The sequence below is a fragment of the Zootoca vivipara genome, chromosome 1 (assembly GCF_965207765.1).
Source record: "Zootoca vivipara chromosome 1, rZooViv2.hap1.1, whole genome shotgun sequence".
NCBI classification, from domain to species: domain Eukaryota; kingdom Metazoa; phylum Chordata; class Lepidosauria; order Squamata; family Lacertidae; genus Zootoca; species Zootoca vivipara.
In genome coordinates, this window is record NC_142582.1 from 104,030,096 (window position 1) to 104,052,911 (window position 22,816).

General features: G+C 39.3%; 1 protein-coding gene across 7 annotated transcripts in view; it reads left to right on the plus strand.

Moving 5' to 3' along the window:
• The first annotated feature begins 221 nt into the window (after positions 1-221).
• The window catches only part of MIA2 (MIA SH3 domain ER export factor 2), a 46,127-nt gene continuing 23,532 nt past the window's right edge, over positions 222-22,816 (plus strand). Inside the window, exons 1-10 of one of the 7 annotated variants that reach the window (XM_060272775.2) lie at positions 222-531; positions 3,496-3,629; positions 5,237-5,323; positions 5,929-7,117; positions 11,354-11,581; positions 11,687-11,781; positions 19,481-19,612; positions 21,213-21,234; positions 21,339-21,427; positions 22,369-22,440. In XM_060272775.2, coding sequence (XP_060128758.1) covers positions 417-531; positions 3,496-3,629; positions 5,237-5,323; positions 5,929-7,117; positions 11,354-11,581; positions 11,687-11,781; positions 19,481-19,612; positions 21,213-21,234; positions 21,339-21,427; positions 22,369-22,440 — 2,163 coding nt within the window. In that variant the 5' untranslated portion in view covers positions 222-416. Of the gene's footprint in view, positions 532-3,495; positions 3,630-5,236; positions 5,324-5,928; positions 10,353-11,353; positions 11,582-11,686; positions 11,782-19,480; positions 19,613-21,212; positions 21,235-21,308; positions 21,428-22,368; positions 22,441-22,816 lie in introns of those variants that run through there. The other 6 variants (XR_015950551.1, XM_060272771.2, XR_015950552.1 and 3 more) reach the window with 6 other exon arrangements.

A 22,816-nucleotide genomic window follows, 5' to 3' on the forward strand; every position in this document is an offset into this window, starting at 1 on the left:
CAGCAGTAACAGTACATCAGGGTTTTGGAACATTTGGTAGTATTTCCTGTAATTCATATTGCATCTTTCTCTACATCGCATCTAAAGTTCCACAAAGCGCTCCAATAACTTGCTGATGCAAATGAGGCTATTGGTACATCTATAGTCTGTAGTTTGACAGAAAGCGCCTTTTTCATTTCAAATTCCTAGTCTATATTGCCTCACACAGTTAATAATTAAGCCACTTAATCAGGACAGTTCACTGAGCAGCTTGTTTATGCAAGTGGACTCTGGACGTAGAAGGAAAATGGAACCCAAAAGATTTTATATATAACTAAATGGAGGGGGGTGAATGATGTTTCAGACTTCTATTGCCAAGACACAATCTGTTTTTCTTTTTTATTCTGTCAGGGATCAGCTTTTTTTTACCATTTAGGATGCTGCCGATTTGGGACATCAGAATTTTATTTTTGATCTTTTCATTGCTAACTATCACCAAGAGCACAAAGTTGTTGTCGGGCCACAAAAAGTGTGGCGATCCAGAATGTGAAAGTAAGTATAAGGGCTTTTGCTTTAAGTAAACTTCTTTAAAACTAATTTAAGTGTTGTCAAAATTTGTAAAACAAAGCAAGAAAAAGGTTTGAAAATGCAATATATACTTGAATGTTTGCAAAATATTAGCTTTATGCATGATTAACCTGTATATTTTCAACAATAGAGAAATTCTTTCTGGGAAGCCATTTGGTGGAACAGTGTTGTAGCATATATGAAAGGGCAAAGTTCAGTAGAAAAGCTTGTTATCAAACCAGGGGCCTAGTTTTCATCAGAATTGTCCCTGTGCTTATTCAAAATCTCTTACTTTCCAAAAGGGCCTGATTAATATTTACAGTATTTATATTTTAGTTATGTATACAAATTACTAGTGTTTTGTTTACCAGATGTATACCATATATTTGGGTCGATTTGGTTTTCTTTCTTTTTTTTAGCACCTTGTGAATCTTATTGCTTTTGTACCTTGCCTTAAAACTGCACTGTTTGTAGCAACTGTTTGTAGCACTATCTCCTGTATGTTTTCTCGGAAGGAAGAACCACTGGGTAAGTTCAGTGAGTCTTACACCCAACCCAAGAATGTTTAGGGTTGCAACTAAGGCTGCAGTTCTATATACTAGAAGCAAGACTCATTGAATTCAATGGCCTTGTTTCTGAGAGAACATGCATAGGACTGTGCTGCCTGTTAATGTTATATACAGTACTAGTATATAACATGTTAATGTTATATACAGTAATAGGACTGTGTGGGGTGGAGTGTTTGTGCAGATGTGTAAGACTTGTCTATTACAGTGTTCCTGGGCATGATTTATGCACAAGACCATCTTTAGCATATGCTCCGCTGGGTTGCAAAGATTTGTCCAGAGCCCAGCGCCCAGGGACCCAGGTGGTGCTGTGGGTTAAACCACAGAGTCTAGGGCTTGCTGATCAGAAGGTCGGCGGTTCGAATCCCTGCAATGGGGTGAACTCCCATTGTTTGGTCCCAGCTCCGGCCCACCTAGCAGTTCGAAAGCACATCAAAAGTGCAAGTGCAAGTAGATAAATAGGGACCGCTCTGGCGGGAAGGTAAATGGCATTTCCATACGCTGCTCTGGTTCGCCAGAAGCAGCTTTGTCATGCTGGCCACATGATCCAGAAGCTGTCTGCGGACAAATGCCTGCACCCTCAGCCTACAGAGTGAGATGAGCACCGCAACCCCAGAGTCGGACACGACTGGACCTGATGGTCAGGGGCCCCTTTACCTTTACCTCTACCCCAAATTTAGTTTAGCAGTCTTGTTAAAATCTATTTTGGAATGTATTTCTAATTACTCCAAAAAGTGTTTCTCGATTAGCATTCATCGTAAAATGAAGAAAAAATGCAGCTCGCGGAATTCATAGTGTGTGCTCTAGGCACGTTTTTGTGGAAATGGAAAACCAGAATTGCGTGCTGAAACGCATGTGTAGTAGAGCCCAAAGTACTAAGTAGTTAGTCAAAGAAAATGCTGACAGTTCGTGAAAATTAACATTGGTTTTTTTTAACGGTTTATCTAAACGAATTTGAACTGTAAGTGATGAAATTAAAACTTGCTGTTGCATTGGCGCGGGGCGTATTTGGTAAATGAGCACACAAAGTTGAAAGTCCTTCAGTGAAACAGTAGGTATACATTTCGGTAATACCTAGGTAAATATGCATTTTGTTTTTCTAGCTTGATCAAAATTATTTATTATTTCATAACAGGTAAATAGTTAAGAGCTTCAGCGGCGGGGGCCTTGCACCCCCCAGAATTCAGCGCCCGGGTGCCCCGCACCCCTTGCACCCCTGGGTAAAGACAGCCCTGTTTATGCACTTGGTGCCACCCAGAGACACAACACCACTCTAGTTCCCTGTCAGTGGAGATAGCAACGAAGGATCAGGTGTGGCAGGCAGATTTTATGCTCACCCAAAACATACCCTCCAATATTTCACAGATTCTTCTAGGTGGACTCAGTTTACAGTAGTCTTCAACTTTTTCAAACCTAGGACCCACCTCCAACCCAAACATGCGTTTGGGAACCTATTTAATCTTTTACAGTATATTTTGTATAGTGGTATTGCTGCCGTAGTGACCCACCTTAGATCAGGCCATGACCTGCCAAATGAAGGCCAGAGGAACTCTAGCAGGCAGCTCAGAGGGTGAGGCCTGGCAGGAAATGTATTTATGCTGGTTTTAAAGTATGTGTTATTTATTTATTGCTGTAAATCACTTTGAGTTACTTAGCAAAAATAATGACTGGTGAGATCAATGAATGAATGAATGAATGTGCCACAAACAGGGAAATAAATTTCCAAATAGCTTCAGGTGACACAAGGAGGGTGAGTTAGGCCGCATACTACAGGACAGGTAAAAAGAAGAAGAAGAATATGTATTAATATGCAAACATTAAACTTATTCAGGGTACCATTAGAGGAAATTCTAACCAAACACTACTCAGCGCAAACAATTAATTTAAGTTTGTTCAATTTTTTAAAGAATTGCATAGTGAGACTAACCACTTCTGAAAAAAATGTGTCCAGGATTTTGTTGTTTCTGTAGTAAGTGGTAAAACATTTCATTTAAAGTGATATAAATTCCCCCCATCTTCTAGGAGAAGAGGATGTCTAATGTACAGAAATAATGTAAACACAATGTTAGTGTGTCTTGGACATATACTGTGATTTTTGCATGTGGCAATATATTATTCAGGAGGAGAGTAGATTTTAAACTTTAGGACAGCTGGGATATGTCAGTTGGTAGATCTTGAGGCTCTTAATTTCAAGGTTGTGTGTTCAAGGCCCACCCTGGGTGAAAGATTCCTGCATTGCAGGGATTGAACATGATCCTTGTGGTGCCAACTCTACAATTCTATGGTTCTATGACTGTCTGAAGCCACATGTATAAGATCAAATCCAGACTACATTTGATTAACCTTGCTTAAGTTTCCTCTGTGTTTTTTTACATACATGCAGCTTTAATGAGCAGAGTGCTAGCCATTAAGGACTACATAGGACCTGACTGCCGCTATTTGAACTTCAGAACTGGGGAAGAGATAATGGTATACTCCAAACTCTCCAGGAAAAGGGAGGATTTGTGGGCAGGAAGTGTAAGTATTTCAAAAGGCAACTATTTATCTTATGAGCAATCAGAATTCACTTATATCAACAGATTGGTTATTCACAGTGCTTTTTTTCTGAGGTTACTCAAGAGTATGCAATAATGACACCTTTTTGTCCAAAAGAAAAGCACTGGTTAAAAGTGTGGCACTTACAACTTCATGGTGAGTACCGGCACCTTTTTTTAAACAGAAGTTAAGTAGTGGTTATTCATAAGTGGTTATTCAGTGGGCTAGACACTTTTCCTTAAATATTTTGAGATACAGTACTTAAAAATGCTAGCCAGGTAAGTTTCACAAATGTTTCAGAGGTAAGTTATGATACCACTTTCACAGATAGAAAATCCAGCATATTTTAGTTGCTGGGAAAATTATACTTTTCTTCAATCATTTTATTCTGAAATGGTGTCGATCCAAAGGAGACACACACCCCGCTGCCCTGCAGTGCATGAAAAATATTGCTTTGTAGATTTGGCTGCTGCAACCCTGAGAGCAAACTCATCCAAGATCCATGTGAGCCATAAGCCCCCCCCCCCACCTTTTGCAGCAAAGGAAGTTTCCGAGTAAGGAAGGTTCCTATAATTTAGACAAAATATTTGTTTCCATTAATAAAGGCTGTATGTGGAGTATGCCATACAGCATCACCTGCTAAGTTCATGGTATATATGTTTTACAAAATTAATACTAACAAAGTGATGCTGATAAGAGTGCCAGGACTACTTTAGGGTGTTTCCACACCTCACAGTTTATGGGTGGTCAGCACTCTGAATCAGGCCATTTTGTCTTTACAAATCAGTGGTAGTTCACATGACCTAGCAGGATCATCGTATGAGGAATACAAGTCGCTCAAGTCTGTGGTCCAGTTTACCACTGTAGTGAGTGGTTCATCACATAGGGCCATTAACAAATGTTACAGGTATTCATAATCTTTTGGCATTAATATAATACAATAATGCAAGATATAAGTGTGTGCGTGTGGTTTATAACTCTCCCTTGGTGGGGCAGGGGGGCAATATTTTACTTATTTGTTTCCTACTGTTAATAAATTGTGCCCTAGGTAAGATTTCAAAGTGATGTTAATATTGTGGCATACAGTGTCATCCTTTTAAATCCTCTTGGCATAAACCATAATAGTTTCTTTGAACATTCCCTTCCAGAGATGTAATTTCACATTAAGTGTAGGCACCCACTATTACATTAGTTCGGTCCTGTACTTTTTTATTAGCCAAGCCACTAGGTCATATCCCTGTTTCCAAATAAATTAACTGGTAATATTTGCTAGACACATTGTGGAACAATATAAGGCCATTATTGTACCCAGTAGGACCCAAACAGCAATTAATGGCTGGTTATTGTAGCGTACAAGAGTACTTTTAATAATGTGCAAAATAATAACATTAAAAGTTCTATTACTTTGTGTATTTCTATTAAGTGGGAGAGATAATTTTATGAGGGTTAATAACAGTTTTTATTATCCAGACTTAATTGAAATAAGTGCAGAGATTCTGTATTTGTCAACTCTGTATTTGCTGTATATCAATTTTAAGTACCAAACCCCATTTCTTTTATAATAAAAAGCTACATGTTTAACTTTATAGAAAGGTGCAGATTTTGGATATTTCCCAGTGCATGCAGTCCGGATTGAAGAAACTTTTACTACAAAAGAAGTAGAACTGCCAACTAAGGTAAATTAAAGTAATATCAAAATGGACATCTTTGGTTGTGGAAAATGTATATATGAATGAATGTATTAAACTTGTTATAGAACCACAGAATCTTAGAGTTGGAAGAGACCCTGAGGGTGATCTAGTCCAACCCCCTGCAATGCATCTCAACTAAAGCATCCATGACAGAAGCCCATCTAACCTCTGCTTTAAACACTCAAAGAACAGAAACTTGGGAGAAACCAACATTGAGAGATTTGCCCATCTCTACTCAAAGGCCTGTGCCCCAGAGTCTTTTAAGTATCTATCACTGCCCCTTCCAACGAATATGCATAAGAATATACATTTGCATGTGTGCAAAACATGTTCTAAAGACCTCTTTCAAATGCATGAACTACTCAACTTGGTCTCATAAAAATGATTGATAAAGTTGCTCTGATTTAAATATTCCTTGTGTTAATTTTTAAAGAGAATGTACATTTCACAATTATTTAACAACTTAATTATTTAATAACTTGCCATTTTGCATGCTTAAAAAATAGTCACAATGATATAATGTTAAGAAATAATAGAGACGTATTAAATGGGTAGTAGCGTATTAACTTCAGACACTTGCTTATTTTTAGGAAACTGATTTCCTTTGTCTTGATGAAGGGGAATACGTTTTTGAAAATGAAGACAGCATACTTAATCATTATGACAAAGAAAATGAATATATACCTCCGTACTCATATGAAAAAGACACCAAATTGGAAATGCCTGAAGATGAAGTCTTGAAACTTGGAGGTACATCTTACCCAAATGAATATAAAGAACAATTTCCTGACAGTCAAGAATCTGACAGTAAATACAAAGACCTGCATACGCTGGAAACTGCAAGCCGTGGTGATACAGAACTCAGAGACGGGGAGACTAGACAAGATGAGACTACTCCGGAAGAAGACCATTTTAGTCAGACTCCGCAAGCTGTCCCAACTCAGTCAGTCTGGACTGTGTCTGGTTTTGTTGGCTGGCTTGGCTTGGGAAGTAATGAAAATGAGGAGGTGGTCAGAAAAATATCACAGAAAACAGAAGAAGTTACATTCAGGCGCAGGAAAATAGCAATAACTGATGATAGTGGCTTTAAAAAATTAAATGAAGAGGGTGAAACAGCACCACAGGGCTCCAGCTGGTTTAAAAGTACTTTCACAAATTTGATGCATCTTGGAAGTGACAACTCAGAACTTGATCTGCTGTATAAAGAAAATGATCCAGAAATCCACGACAGCTGCACCACTGCTGGCACTCCCGGCAACCATGGCAGTTCTACCGCATCAGAAGGAATAAAAGAACGTAGCAATTCTGAACAAGCTGAATCAAGCTGGTTTGATCTGGAATTCAGTGATATTTTGCCTTTTCGTTATGCTACAGAAAACGCAGACAAAGAAAAGCTTGCAGGTGGAGGAGAAGCAGATCAAGATGAAGAGCAGCACCCAAGTGAACAATCAAGCTTAATGGACGATGGCTTGAGAAAGCAAACAGGCAGACTGATGCCCGATGAAGAACGAGACAAAGGGGAAATTGTTCAAGAAACCCCAAAGCAAACAGCTGAACCAACTCTTTACGAAGAACAAGTGAAAGAAAAATATGACCAAGAAGCCCCAGGCATACATGTTAGGAAAACAGATTCTGATGTGCAGTTAGCAGATGAGCATGGTGATAAACGACTTAAGTCTCCCTATGCAGAACAGGATTCAATACCAGACAACCAAGTTATGGAAATCAATAAAATTAAAGCTGTAACAAAGGAGTCAGAAAGAACAAATGACCAGTCAGGTTGGTATGAAAGTATGTATAACAGTTTCATTGATTATAATAGGATTACATCAGATAATCAACCAGGGCATGAGTATGTAACTGTTGAGAGTCCACAGGAATCAGCTGTAGATGAGTTATCGTATAGTATAGGTCAAGGTACTGCAAAGGAAGAAAATCATGAGGGTCCTAAAAACCCGATATCTTTCTTTTCTGTTAGTTATTTTACAAGTGTACTGAATTTTCAGAGTTTTATATCTGAAGGAACCGATCATGCTCAGCATGCACACAATAATCTAAAGTCTAGTGAGGAAAACACCCAATTTAAAAAGAGTGAGGAAGTATTACATATAGGCAAAGAAGAATTACTAGAAAATCAGAATATTACTGAAAAGGTGCCAGAAAACAGAGGTGCTGATACTACCCAGGGAAACGTTTTGCTGCCTTCTTTAGCAGTAAAAGGCAGTGAAGAAAGTAGAGGAAAGAGACAGGGTGAAGAACTAGCGAAAGATAACACACCACATCATTTGCCAGTAAAATCTGCAGAGTTGGAACACCAGGTTTCCTATGGTCAATGTACAGGGAAAAATTTGTATGGAAGACCTGAGGACCATAGTTTGGACACACAAGGCCATTCCAATATAGAAGATAAAAACAATGTTCGTAACTTAGAGGCCAAACAACAGTTTTCTTTAGACCCACGAAAGCTAGCTGATTTGGCAGAGCGAAAGGATTATGTTAGTGAAGACACATATTCCTATGAAAAATCTATCCTAGGAGAAGATGAGCCACATGATGGGAAAGCTGTCAGACCAGATAATGTTGAACAAGCACTATTTTTCGAGGAGCTGAATGAACATGCAGATAGTTTTTCCAAATCAAAGAACATTCCAGGCGAAGATAAGATACCTCTTGATGAAGATAAGCCAGTTATCCAAGGGAGCAGAGACTTTAATACAAAATATCAGAATCCATTTTTAACAGAACAATATGAAGCACCAGAATTAACATACAGTGTAAGAAGACCACCACCACCACCACAACAACAACAACAGTATAAGGCTATTAACAAAGATTCCAAATCTAGCAAATACAATGTTAATAAAAATAATTGTTTAGTCTCAAAAGTTTTGAATGGGAGTAGTCATACTCCTGCCATAGGTTATACAGATGTTATGAAAGGAATACAAGTTTCAGATCCAGTGCTACATTTACATTCAAAAAAACATATAAACAACAGTATAAGGGCAGATAATGTTATAGATTCTCATGATGAAAAGAAACTTCCTGATGTTAAAAATATAGAAAGTGTCCCCTCCCATGCCATCCAAGATTATTTTTCTATCAACCCCAGTGCTGAAGATGAGATGAACCAAAGTCTAGTTACTAAGGTAGGTAAGAATTTGTTTTCTCAAGAAAGTGCAAAAGAACAGATGCATTTTTCACAGCATATTTCAGAACTTAGTGAAGGCAAACAAGGACACAATGAACAAAATACATCAAATAATCAAGGACCATCCCCACTGTCTGAGGAAGTGTTTCAAAGTGAAAAGGAGATTTCCGGGCCTAGCAGCTGCATACTGAATTATGATTCTGTCGCCTATGGTGTGCAGAAGAAAGGCTTTCAGGGCCCACAAGTGCAGATAGGTGAAAAAGGTGTTGAAGAGGAACAAAATTCAAAAGCAATAGAGGAACATTTTGATAGTGCTCACGTTAGTGATGCTTCATTAATAGATCAGCAAGAGCAAAGTGTATTTCCTTATCCTAGCTCCTCTGGCACTTTTCCCAAGAAAAGTGTTCACTCACCACAAATGTGTGCAAGTCTGACACATCAGAAGGAAGATAAAGAGTTAAAAGGCAAACAAGTATCATCTTCCTCTCTTGACTGTCAGAGTACCAATATTATGAGCTTAGTACCTGACAAAAAGTTTATGAGTCAGAAGGGACATGATAGAAAACAACATTTAACTGCGGGTTTAGAAGTGAAGAAGCTTAGAATCTCAGCTCAGCATAAAAAAATAGATAGCATTCCAAATACTGAAGAAACTAAACCTGATTATCAGAAACAAATAGCATACACAACTTCAAAGATAACTGACATAAAACCTGAAGACAGTTTAGTGATAACTGACTTTAATAGTTTACCTCAGAAACAATATACCATAGTTGGAACAAGTCCTGCCAGTGAAAATCCAATCCAGCACTTAGAAGTGCAAAGTGATACATCTGATCTGGATAATAATGTTAATCCTAGCAAACATTTATCACATCATCTTCAGCCTGTGCATGATTATATGGATCCTATCCCTCCACATGCTAAAGATGCCATGGACACACAGCATTTAGCTAAAGATCATCACGATGAAACATTTGCACATGATTTAATTTCTCCTTTTCCTAAAAATCTAAACCATGCAGAGAAAGTAGCTTATTCTGGGCATGCAAGAGATAGTCAAGAAAAAGGCAAAACAGATAAAGATAGTGAGAAAAAACTAAGATGCAAGAATGTAGCTTGCACAAGTGACAAGACAGAGAAAGGAGGTGTCGGGAGTAACATTTCTGGTAAACTATCACGGCTTATTGGAGAGCCATTTAAAAATAAGGGCGATGAAGACTCTAAAAAAATATGAAGATAGTAGAAATATTATTGGAACACAGCTTAAGACAAAGAGGCAGGAGGCTGATGTAGTGAGAAGTAACTTTGAACAAGACAAAGGTGAAGTTCAGAGCGCAAAATTTATCAGGTATTTAGATAATGTTAAAATTAAGGAAGAGGGATCTCAGGGCCCAGGGGAAAGAGACAGCAGCATCCAGGAAAAATCTGTTGCTGCAGACTCAAAAAATTACAACCAAAAGTATGACAGATCTGCAAATCAGGAGACAATAGTTCAAAATGGTCAGTTAACACCTGATACAGAGTTGGACCTGAAAGAAGCCACTTCCTTCAGTGGATTACAGGAACTTTATTTCAAGTTTGTTGAGGAATCTAAAAGGATACTTGAAGCAAATATGTGTGAAAGGCATGAACTGCAGCTACTAGAGCAAGAGTTTGAAAAACTTCGCCGTGATATCACCACTTTTCCATGTGAAGATATTCGCAGGGTAATGAAAGAAGTGACTACTTTGGTGGAACATGAAAATAAATTAAACAGTGGACATGAAAAGTGTTTGAAGGATAAAGTGAATTTACTTCCAGAACTGCACAGTCTTGTGCTGGACATCAGAAACAAATGTGAAACCCAAAAGGCAGAATCAGGTACCAGACCACTGTTTTGATAATAAAAGTTAACAAAGCAAGAACAATATCACACTTTGCTTTTGTATTTTAAAAAAGCAAAATGTCTGACCAATGATGTGATTTTTTTTCAGTATAAAATGAAATATAGAAGCTGATGCCCATTATAACTTTACACAACAGCAGGATAATATCAAGTTGTATTGTGCTTTGTAAGGAAATATATTATAGAACCGAAAATACAGAAGGAGAATCATTCGTTTTCTATCAGTAGAATAAATCGCTGGGTGCTGGAAGGATGCAACAGTCCCACAAGAATTGTATCTCAGAAGATACATGTTTGGTAGGGCTATTAACAAAAGGCTTATTTGTTGTTGCTTACATACCTGGATTTTAGTCCATTACAGTTTACTAAATTTGAATATAAGGAAAAGTCATTTTTAAATTTTCATCTTCAGTATAAGAATCGAAAATATAACATATTCCCTGTCACAGTAATAAATTGATATTTTAAAAGGCTTCCAGAAGTGATCAGGTTCAAATTCCATCAGTCATGCTTGTATGCATCTCCACCCTAGCCAGTTTCCTGCTTCTAACATATTTAAATGCAATAATTTTACATTGTCAGTCTTAATAATTTCAGGGATGTGATCCAATGCTTTTTTTCTTCCTTATTTTCTGCTTGCATTTCTTTTGCCAAAATTTGTGTTTCCTTCCCCCCTCTTTATTCAGACAATACTTCAGGTTTCTGAAGGAACTTTCTAGCCTCCAAGAGCTTCCTTGATTCATTTCATTAACTATGCTTTGCCTTGGTGGTCTATTCCCTGATTTTAATAGTAACACCTAGCTTTTCCTTGTTTAAAGAATTATTGCTAATTGTAAGTTGGGAGACTGTAGTACAGGAGAACTTTAATGATTGAAAAGACAATGAGATATGAATAAGGATCCTGGGAATTGACATGCAAAAAAGGGGGGGGTAATCAGGTGGAAATAAACATATACCACTTTACAATTATTTGCAGGTATGACCAATAATGGAAAATTACCTGACGATGCTCCTAAAGAAAAACATCACTTGAATTTGGATAAAGAACCTAACAGTGGTCAACATACAGAAGCAAATAATGTGTCTCCAGTAAATACAGAGAAGAAAATACGTACTTCAGCCAAAAATAGTCACCATCAGCCAAATTCAAGAAGAAAATTATCAGAGAACAATCTAGTGACTCATAACTATACTATCAGTAATGGTAAGGAATATGATTAATCTAAAACCTAAAATTACAATATAGTATTCTGTAAAGAAGATATATTGTAATACTCATTCACTCTTCCTCTACTTTTACATGAAACAGAAAGAGAATGGCTATTTCAGATAAGCCTGCATTTGAATGACTTCTGTGCCATTATAACACCTGTTTTTTCAGTGATGGCATCTACCAGTAAAAAGGTACGTTTATTTGTATTTCTACAATAATTATAAAAATGCACTAGTTACAGCTTTTAAAACATTTTATTTGACATTTAAGCACAAAATTCCTCCTAAGTTTGCATTTGCTAGTACACTCCCCTGTCACTTCCCTGTAGTTTTCAAATAGCACTGAACCTGATCTAAAGTAGGGATGGACGAAAGTTATGAATGTTTGCAAGTTCAGATGGGGGAGAAATTTGATTCAGTTTGCATTTAAAGGAAGATCTATCAAATTCACACTTTCTGAAACAATATGAGAACTGAAATGCAGCCATCCTTCCAAATCCGCACTTACCTGGATTTTGCGATGCAGTTGTATGGGCAAGTAATGTGTGCAAAAATGCATATATTAGGGTAAACGTGTGCTTAAAACTGAATGCATTATAAACAAAATACATTATATTAGGACAAAATGCTTGCAGAAATGAATATTATTAGTCAAAGCTAAATACAAAAAAAAATGTTTATTAGGAGAGATTTGCACTGAAATGCTGAAGTGTTTTCATGAGGTTTGTTTTTTAAAGAATTGCAAATCACTGCAGAAATGTGTAGAACTGAATTTAATACTGGAAAAAACAGAAACTGAGTGAACTGTAATTGACAGAACCTTCCATCTCTACTGACTCCTGTGATATCACCAAGAACTGTTCTTTATCTACCTGTTAAATTTGGCCTGCAGTGGGTGGAGGGGATAAGGATCTACTGTAATTGTAAAGAACTGCAGTGCTCAGAATTCTTTTGAGGGGAAAATGTGCTTCAAATGTGCTTTAAAGGTCTAGGCAGCAGTGTTGTATTAAGCCTCCTGAATTCTCATATAAATGCATACAAGAGTGCACAGTGCCTCCTAGGGAGGCATTTGATTTTTGTATACATATGTATATGTGCTTTTTGCATGGTTGCCATCACATTTTTAGTTTGTTCTAAGCCTTGTAACACATGCAAATTCTTTGTGAAGGTCCCCTTGCTAAAACACTAGGAACCCCTTGCAGTAGATGACGTGAAGGAGCAGTAGATGACATGTTTTCCTTGGCTCATCACTTTATTTTCTAGGTAGAATGGAATTAATTATCTTGTGTGACGCATAAAGCTTCCTGAAAGCCCACAGTTGTCACTCTTGTAAAAGGCAAGAGAGATGAGTTTTGCTCAACTCTGAAGCCAATCAGGGTGACCTTGCACAAGTTGGTATCCCACAGCCTCACCTGTATCACAGAGCTATTATTGTATAGGTCAAATGACAGAAGAATATATTGTAGCTGTCCTGAGTCATTTTGATATGATGGAAAAGAAATTTATGTAAGTATAAATAAAAATGTGGTAATTCAGACAGACTTGGTGAAAAGGCACAAGCTTTAACTGTCTGACAGAAATAAGAGGACTCTAAAATTTCAGAACCTTTCTAGCTGCAGCAGCTTCCTCATACAGTAATGGAGTAAATAGGGTAGTACTGTGGTCTAGGAACGCGGGTGGCGCTGTGGGTTAAACTACAGAGCCTAGGGCTTGCCGATCAGAAGGTCGGCAGTTCGAATCCCCGCAACGGGGTGAGCTCCCGTTGTTTGGTCCCAGCTCCTGCCCACCTAGCAGTTCGAAAGCAAGTGCAAGTAGATAAATAGGTACCGCTACAGCAAGAAGGTAAACGGCGTTTCCGTGTGCTGCTCTGGTTCGCCAGAAGCGGCTTAGTCATGCTGGCCACATGACCTGGAAGCTGTACGCCGGCCTTCGGCCAATAACGCGAGATGAGCGCCGCAACCGCAGAGTCGGTCGCGACTGGACCTAATGGTCAGGGGTCCCTTTACCTTTACTGTGGTCTAAACCACTGAGCCTCTTGGGCTTGCTAATTGGAAGATCGGTGGTTCGAATCCCCGTGACGGAGTGAGCTCCTGTTGCTCTGTCCCAGCTCCTGCCAACCTAGCAGTTCGAAAGCACGCCAGTGCAAGCAGATAAATAGGTATCACTGTGGTGCGAAGGTAAACGGCATTTCCGTGCACTCTGGCCCTTATCACGGTCCTCCGTGCACCAGAATTGGTTTCGTCATGCTTGCCACATGACCCGGAAAACTGTCTGTGGACAAATGCAGGCTCCCTCGGCTTGAAAGCGAGATGAGCACCGCAACCCCATGGTCGCCTTTGACTGGACTTAACCGTCCAGGGGTCCTTTACCTTTACCTAATGGAATAAATAACTCTTATCCGGGGTTTCTTAAAATGTAACCATAAGAGATTAAAAGTGTATGGAATGTTCTGAAGAAAGAATGACTGACAGCCTGAACTGAAACATGCTTACTTGGACGTAAGACCCACCAAGTTCAATTCAATTTGTGTCTTATGTACAGCATAAGACAATTACATGAGAAAATAGAAATTAATATGAAACCAGCACTGCCATACAGGTAGCATACATGCATTTCCTTTCAAGTCCAGCTTTTAGGCCTTGTTGTTTGTGAGTCTGATAAGATAATATTTTCAACTGAGTCATATACTTGTAAAAAAAGAAAACAAAAAGGTTTACCTAAGCATCTGTTTAGCAATACCTTTTAAATACTTGCTGTGACTAATCTTATATTTCACAAGGACCTAACTATTGTAATACTATACTGGAAGAAAGTTGCTTGTCATTAACCTCCCTTTTGCACCCCTTCCTTAAACGCATACATGTCAAAGCAGGATCTCTTTTCCATTTGGAAACATAAGCTATGGGAGCTCTTGTTATCTGGATAAACAACTAGGAAACTAGAACTAATTTAATTATTCTCACAGATTTTTTTAAACCTAATTTTTATGTGATTACTATTCTTGGTCCGTAAATGGAAAGAGCAGAGGAAGAGGTAAGTCTTTAAAGGTAGTTAAACTTTTAACGATAGTGAAAGACGAAGACGGGGAATGTTGTATCTATAGAGTGCCAGACTATTCAGTGCCACATAGACACTCCAGTCTAGTAGGTCCTTTACTGCTGCCTGTTTATTTATTTTTTGCTTTGTAGTTTTGTCTTTTGACATTTTGAATACTATTACTTTTGAGAGTTGGCAGATGAGCTTCTTAACTTATTCCTCATGTTTTAGGAATAGTTCCTAGGTCATGACATTCACCATGGTCCCAGGTTATGACACCCAGGTATCAAGCTAATTTTCATGTTGAAGTAAAGGGCCAGCTGTTTATACACTATGAGGTGAAAATAGCCTATACCGATTTAATGTAAGAATCTACGGAAGAAATTGTTTGAGTTAATCAAAATGTCTCCTATTTCATACTCCTAGATATAAATATAGTTTTCCAGAGTAGAGTATTTTCCTTTTCTTCCTTGGCCCCCACCCACAGGCTATTACCGTAGCTTAATTTATTTCCCCTGCAAACTTTGCAGTTTGCAGTATTCTCCCGCTTCGGTGTTTCTGCTAAGAACTGCAAGTACTACAAGGAATATTATCCCAAGTATTCTAGGATTCTTAACAGCAAACTGTGCATTCTTATCTGTTTGAAGAGAAAAGGCACATGCTTGAACACAGTGTTACTTAAAATGATCCCAGATTGAAACACAATGCTATTACTGTATTGTTATTGGAGTTAATCAAATTGTCATCTCTATGCTAATGCTGTTTAAAGTTCCCATAAATATTATTTCCCAGAGTAAGATACTTGGACTTTCTTCCTTGCCCCCTCCCCACTCAAAGTCCACAAGCTTTTAGCTTGATTCCCTGCCTTAAGTTTTCAACCTGAAAACTTCCCCTCAAGTTTACAAAAAAGGGTGACCTGTATTAAGGGTCTGTAGCTTCAGCCCTTGTAGGGTGACCTACTTTCAGAGTGGCTTCAAGACCAAGGATGAGGAAGCTGTGGCTCTCCAGATCTTGCTCCCATAACCCCCATAATTCCTGACCATTGGCCATGTTACCTGGGGCACATGGGAGCTGGAGTCAGCCTCATCTGGAGGGCTGCAGGTTCCCCATCCCTCCTTTAGACACTGCACATAAGACAGGGAGATGTGAAAATTGGGCTATGGACACAAAGAAACGCATGCAGAGAACTCATGTTCTGCTCCTGATTTCCCCACAGGCATTTAGCACGCCATTGTGAGAACAGGAAGCTGGACCTAGGTGGCCAATGATCTCATCCAACAGGCTCTTCTTGTGTTCTTACTCTTTGTCTGTTTTGGGCTGCATATTAGCTTATACTAATAGTCCATATCCTTCAGTCTTCCACAGATTAAAATAGGGATATGCTTGTAACATGCCTCATCTCGTCCAAGGATCCTGCTGCAAGCCCTAACCCCCTCAACTACCGCATATTGTTGAAAGCTCTTTAGTGCCCTTTGCATATGTTGCAGTATACTCTGCAATAACTTGCACCGGCTTGAAAGCCAAGAGACTGATTTGATTTGGGCCGGAGAGAAAATTACAACTGTCTTCTTTGGCGTTTATTGTCCCCACCAAATTCACTTGCACCACCGCCCTTTCCCAGAGCAACATGAGCAGACACAGAAGATGGCTGCATAGGGATTGCTTGCTCTGTGTCATTCAGGTGGCTGCTTTGGGTTGGTTTGTAGCCTCCTCGGGGCTGGATCATTTATTTTGCCACTTGCGAACATGCAGAAAAATACAGCGTAGTGGGTGCTTCCTACTGCCATACAGTGGGGGCGACTGAAATACGGCCTCCTGCCCAAACACCGAAACAGCCTCTCCTTCCCCGGCAGCGCTGCCATATCTCCTGTCCCCCCCACCTCTTCCCCCCCCCTTTTAAAAATCCTTTCGCGACGGCGGTGTCGTGTCGTCGGCAACCTTCTTTCCCGGCGCTCGACTCTCCCTCCCCTCCGGCCATGGTTTCTCCCTGCTCCCCCCTCCGAGGCTGCCGGTGGTGCGTCCCGTTCGCCGGGCGGGCGCCCAGGACAGGAAGAGGCGGTGTGGGCGGCGCTGCCGGTTGTCGCTGGGCGCCCCTGAGCCGAGCAGCAGTTGCTGCAGTAAAGATGGCTGCTGCCGGCGACGCCGCTGTTGTGGGGGGCAGCCCGGAGGACGCCGTGGAGCCCGTGGCCGGAGGCCTCGGGCTGGGATGGCGGGACAGCGCTCGACGCTACTGCGGACTGGCCTTGGAGAGCGTGAGTGCGGGGAAGGGCAGGGCGCCGGGTGGGCGTGGAGTCGCCGGCCTTTGCCGGGGCTCTGCAGCTCTACGTTCCCCTCTGGCTGTGATGCCGCCTTTGCTTGCCTTGTGACGAGGGAGATGCCCAAAGCCTGCCCCCCTCCGCCCGTCAAGTGTGTAGGGGCGGCTGCGGTACTCAAGAGGCGGCGGGACTGCGCCCTGCACATGCTCAGAAGCACGGCCGTGTTGTTTCAAGCGCTCCTGGTTATGAAGAACCATTTCTAGGACAAAGTCCAGGTTCAGATGAAGCCCTTTAATGACAAAGTGCCTCCAGGCTGGCATAATGTCTCCCAGTTGGCTGTGTACCGTGGGTAGATGGTGGTGGTACCAGGAATGCAACCATTGACTTAAGCCAAGTAGGTTGCCACTTTTTTCCCTGATAGGGTTCCTGTGCTGTTAAGAGCTGTGATAGGCTGACATTCAGGTGGAGCTTTCTCATTGCTTCAGTTTCGTTCCAAAGCTGTCTTTTGTCTGTCACCTGTTTGTTAAAGGGATTGGCGGGTCTCTGTCTGGATCAAGGAAAGAGGTGTCTGCTGTAAAACTCAAAGTGGCTCTCTAATGTAGTCTATTCCTCTCTCTTGTATCCTATTTGCTTCTGTACGAATACTATAGGTTGAATTCACATGTGCATATTTGTCAGTCTTTGATTTGCCTCTATGTAGCAACCATTATAAATCAGGTACCTTGGATCAAACCAGCCTCAAATACTGTACTATGTTTTTTGGTAGAAGCAATTCACGCCAGCTATTGTGTGATAAGACTTGCATGTGTGGATCAGTTCATAGAGTTGTGTCTGAGATGGTGAGGCCCAAGTTCAAGACCAATTCTAAACCAAGGATTGCTCAAGAGCCCAGTTTGGTTTTGAAGCCCTCATCTTGTGTTGAAGATGGAAGAATAGCATGGAAAGATCTGCTCAGCATTATGTATGTGGTGGTGAAGTTTCTGATACAGATTATTCAAGCTGGTGTGAGGCCATAAAATGTTCATTAACAGTCCAGTGTTTGAGGGATCAAAATGAGAGTAAAGGAAATCGCCTGTTTGGCTGGGTTTAAAATGCAGGTACATAGTTTTGCAGGGCAGCTGTAGATGTGGCGATAGTAAAGCTAAGATTCAAGGATAAGGTGGCTGAGTGATAGAGTTAGGTGGCTGAGTGATAGAGTTACCGTAGGATAAAGAGTGTTGTGACACTTTTCCTTTACTGGGCATAACCTTTCATGGGCCATAGTGCACTTCATGAGATGTGAAAGTTTATGCCATACTTTGTTGTTTTTGCTATAATAGTCTAATCCTTCTGGAAATTGAAGGGTAGAGTGCAGTTAATAGACTGAGAAAAAAGTGTATGCGTGGCGGGTGAGCTAAATAACAAAGGAGGAGGCTCTGAAGAAATCACAATGCATAATGTCAGAATGGCCTGTAAGTTGAGTAGTTAAGAGGATTGGCCAAAAGGTGGGGTATCTAAAGGGAAAGGTGGGGGTATCTGAAGGGACACTGTAGGCAGTAGCCTGAAAAGCAGGAATCTGATAAAACCTGATTATGGAGACAAGAAGAAATGGTGTCAAGGAAAAATTCACATGGGATGGAAACTAGAAAGGAATTAGAAAAATGATGGCGATTTGAAGGGATAGGTACTGTCTTTCAAAAAGTCACTGGCTATATAAATACCTTAGAATCTAGATCAGGGATGAGGAGCCTGGGGTCCTCCAGATGTTGATCAGGCTAGCATTGTCAATGGTCAAGGGTGATAAAGTTGGAGTCCGTGAAAACTCGAGGGCCACAGGTTCTCTATTCCTAGTCTATAGAGCCTGACAGGGCTGTTATTCCGTTTAAGAATTTTATGTAAAGGGAGTTCTGCAAGTTGTAGCTTCTGCTGTTGCTGCAACGTTGTGATTTGGCAAGTCTAGAAGGACAGTGAGATGAAACCAAGAAGCAGTGTGTGGAAGCAAGGTCTTTGTTTCATATATTGATTTCATCTAGTCAACCAAATCTTTGACACTGCCTTATCTTATAAGTCTGTTTCCTGTCATTTGCTGTTTAGCAGTTTTGTCCTATATGGAGAGAGGCACTGTAAGCTAGTTCTCTTGCTAACAAGTGTTCCTAGTTCTATTAATAATTTTTCCATCCTTTATGAGCATCAACTTTTGGGGTTTGCTAAAAAAAGCAACCCTATGTAAGCAAACATTGGATAGCACACCTATCTGTCTGATTTAGAAGTGTGCATACAATACTATCAAGAACATAACTCTTGTCTTCTATTAAACAATACTGTTAAATAAATGAAATCTCCAGATAAAATATAGGGCTTCTGATAAGTGTCTATATCAGTTCTAAAAAAGTAAACATAAAAGACTGAAACACTAAACTGCGGAGTTTGCTTATCATGAGACATTCATCTCTTTCCCCCTTCCAACTTTTCTATTGTATTTATTTCTGTTTTGCAAAAATGTTTTATCAATTGGTTTTGAAATAACGCTATATTAACCTGATCAAATATACACAATTTATGTTAACATCTTGCTCTTAATTGTTTGGGGGAAAGCTAGTTTTGTTCATTTTTGTTTTAAGGTTCTTGCAGCATTGCCTGAAAATATGAAACCTGGTCCAGATCTTTATGGCTTTCCATGGGAAATGGTGGTTTGTGGTGCAGTTGTTGCCGTTTTTACTATCTTACTTCTGATGTGTAGGAGTTATCAGTCAGTAAGTATTCAGTATGAGTTATACAGAGTTTTATCAGACTTGTTGGATTGCTTTTAACATATTCATTTGTATTTTTATAATCCTATGTAACATTCTTCCAGACCTCCTATGATGTGGCTTTGGATTTTAGCTGTAGAATTATATACTTGTCTGTATTTTGGCAACTTTATATTTCAACTTGGTGTCAGAAAAGCAAATTCAACAAAATCCATCTCCATGTTTAGTTGCATTTATTTTAATAGTTTATATTTATTTCAGTTTTAATAAACTGGCTTTCTTTGAAATATTCAAGGCTATATAGGTTACAGTTTCAGAATAAAATTTGAATAATTACTAAATTATACTCAGTAGTGCAAACTGCTGTCCCTGATGATGTAACTATCTAATTTTCTAGTATTCTTTATTTTTGTCCATTCGGCCTCACCCTGACTCCCACCACATCTTTTTAAAGATGTTAGTATATTGCTCTGATGTTTCCTTGTAGCTTGAAGAAACATTATGGAAACTTTAATTTGCATGAGATTTTGTGTGTATTTTTCATCAGCAAGATGATGAAACAGCATTTGAATCTATTAAATTAGGAATACCTTTATTTTGTGGCTACATTATTGTGTTCTGAAGTTCCATATCCATTCAGTCTAGATTGAGTTTTTAAAAAGCTTTTAGATCTTAGACAATAGTCTTCCTGTACTATTTCACAGACAGTGACTGATTACCACAGTACTACTTTTTTGCATGAAGTGCAGAAAGAATGTAGTGGGAAGCACTTGCATGTCAAAGTTGTGCAAAGGGTCCACTCCATTCACAAGCTGTTTGTTACTTTGAGTCATTGGCAGACATAACAATGGCGAATGGATTGTGGCAGAGGTTTTCAACCTTTTTGTGGCAGAGGTTTTCAACCTTTTTGAGTCCACGGTTCCCTTGACCAACTACATTCTTTCTGTGATAGTGAAAGGCGGAGAATGTTGCATCCGTAGAGTGCCAAACTGCTTAAGTGCCACATAGACACTCTTGTCTAGTAGGTCCTTTAACTTTTGCAATTTAATTATTTTTTGCTTTGTAGTTTTGCCTTTTGGCATATTTTATGCTATCACTTGTGAGAGTTGGCAGGTGAGCTAACTTTCATGTTGAGAAAAGGGCCAGCTGTGTATACACTGAGATACAAATAGCCTATGAGATTGCATGCTCCTTCCTGAGAGCAGTCTTGTTTATCCCCAGTTAAGATACACGACTGCAATAACATTAGCAGTCTGTTAAGGCTAATTTAGTTCCCCATGCAGAATTATGAACCAGCTCCATATTCTGAAAATCCTGTTTATGTGGCGAATGAAGTTAGATTTAAGCGTTGTTATTATCAGGCGATGTATCATTTAACTGTGATTAAAGGGGAATTGTGGGGAGGAAGTGTGTGATTCTGCAAGCTGCTTGCCTATTTTTGATCTTTTAATTGATTTTAAGAGAGCCCTAATGTTATGTTTGCTCTGGCACTGGGAATCTACTTTGTTGACTATGCTACTCTAAATTTCCCTGAATATGGAAAACTGAGCCTCAATCCCATCTATGCTGTAAACAAACTGCAATATTTGCTCTTCTTTTGCAGATTAGAAGTAGACTTTATGTAGGTAAGTTCAAATTTTTGTCTGTGAGTTGAGTTTAGCTGCAGAATTGAGTTGAAACCGTTTTCTCTCCGTTAAAGGTTACCACATATAGCTCTTCCTCTTTTTAGGAAGAGAGAAACAGCTTGCCAGTAAAGTTGCTGAACTAGTTGAAGACAAATGTAAAGTACTGGAAAAACTCAGTCTCTGCAAAAAAGAGGTAATGGTTACTGTTTCCCTTCAAAGCTTAAATGCTTAGAGTTATTGCTTCTGCCCAAATTTTTTAAATACTGTAATAGAATATAGACTTCCATATTTTATTTTATTTTATATCAATTTGGCTTAATAAATGTGTGTGTCCCTTCAATTACCATTTCTTATTCCAATGCACTTGCACAACCTCGTTACATAGGAGCTGCATTCAGATGATGAACGAGTATTTTGGCTACACACACACCTGCTTTGCTCCTTCCTTTGTACGAGTGAGAAAACCAACCAACCAACCAGAAAGCTTTCTTTTAACCAAGTTTCCCGTTTAGTCTGAACCAGGAAAATAATTGTTGGCTAATTTTTATGGAGCAAGTCAAGATAGTGAGCCATAGTGGAAACTGACTTAATATCCAGGCTTGTTCTGAAACCATTAACCATGCAATATGCCTGCAATAGAAATGCTATAATGTGCAAAGATACCTAGATCACCCACTGCAAAAGGGTGATAACCATGCTAAGAAAAAAGAGTTCATTGGTACCAAGTCAGTGCTCCCCAAACTTCCCCTCCATGGACCACTTGAAAATTGCAGAGGGTCTTGGCAAACCACTTAATTATTTTTCTGTCTGTGGTAGCAATGATAATGCACTGTGCTAGGTGCTGTAGGATTTTTTTATAGACATGTCACAGACCACTGATGGTCCATGCACTGCAGTTTGGCAACCCCTGGCTTATAGAACCTTGTTTTCCTGAGAATTCTGCTAGGAATTGTCACTCTCTGGGCTCACATACTACTAATTTGAACACCCTGTTTAGCCTAGTTCTTGACAAGTCTGTTAATTATAAAGCTGAAATGTGTGGAACTTTTGGTAGCAGAGCAGTTTGAGGAGCACAGCCATAGGTTGTCTGATTTCCTTTATTATTTCAATTTTAATACGGAATTTTCATTTTAGTATGAAGAGTTAGAAAACTTCCTAAAAGATTCCAGTCTTCTGCAAGGGTCAGTCAGTACATCAAGCATGAAGGTAAAAGTTGAACTGGGAAAAGTACTTTATAATTCACTTTATTTATATATCACTTTATTTATAATTCACTTTATTTATATATCACTTCATATTTTAATATAAGTCTCTATTTGGCTTAAAAACAACAACAAAAAGGAATCAATATAGGAAAAAGAATAAAAATTGAACATTAAAAAATAATACAGTTTCTAATCCTGCTAATCATCTTCATCATAATTCCACATTTGAAGGAACATAAATGAATGAGCATCTGTAAAATATATTTTATAAACTAGAATGTTCTTTACCACCTGATCCTGTGCATGTTTGTTCAGAATTCCCACTGTGTAAGTCAGTACGGCTCACTTTCAAATAAGTAAGCATTGAACTGCAGCAC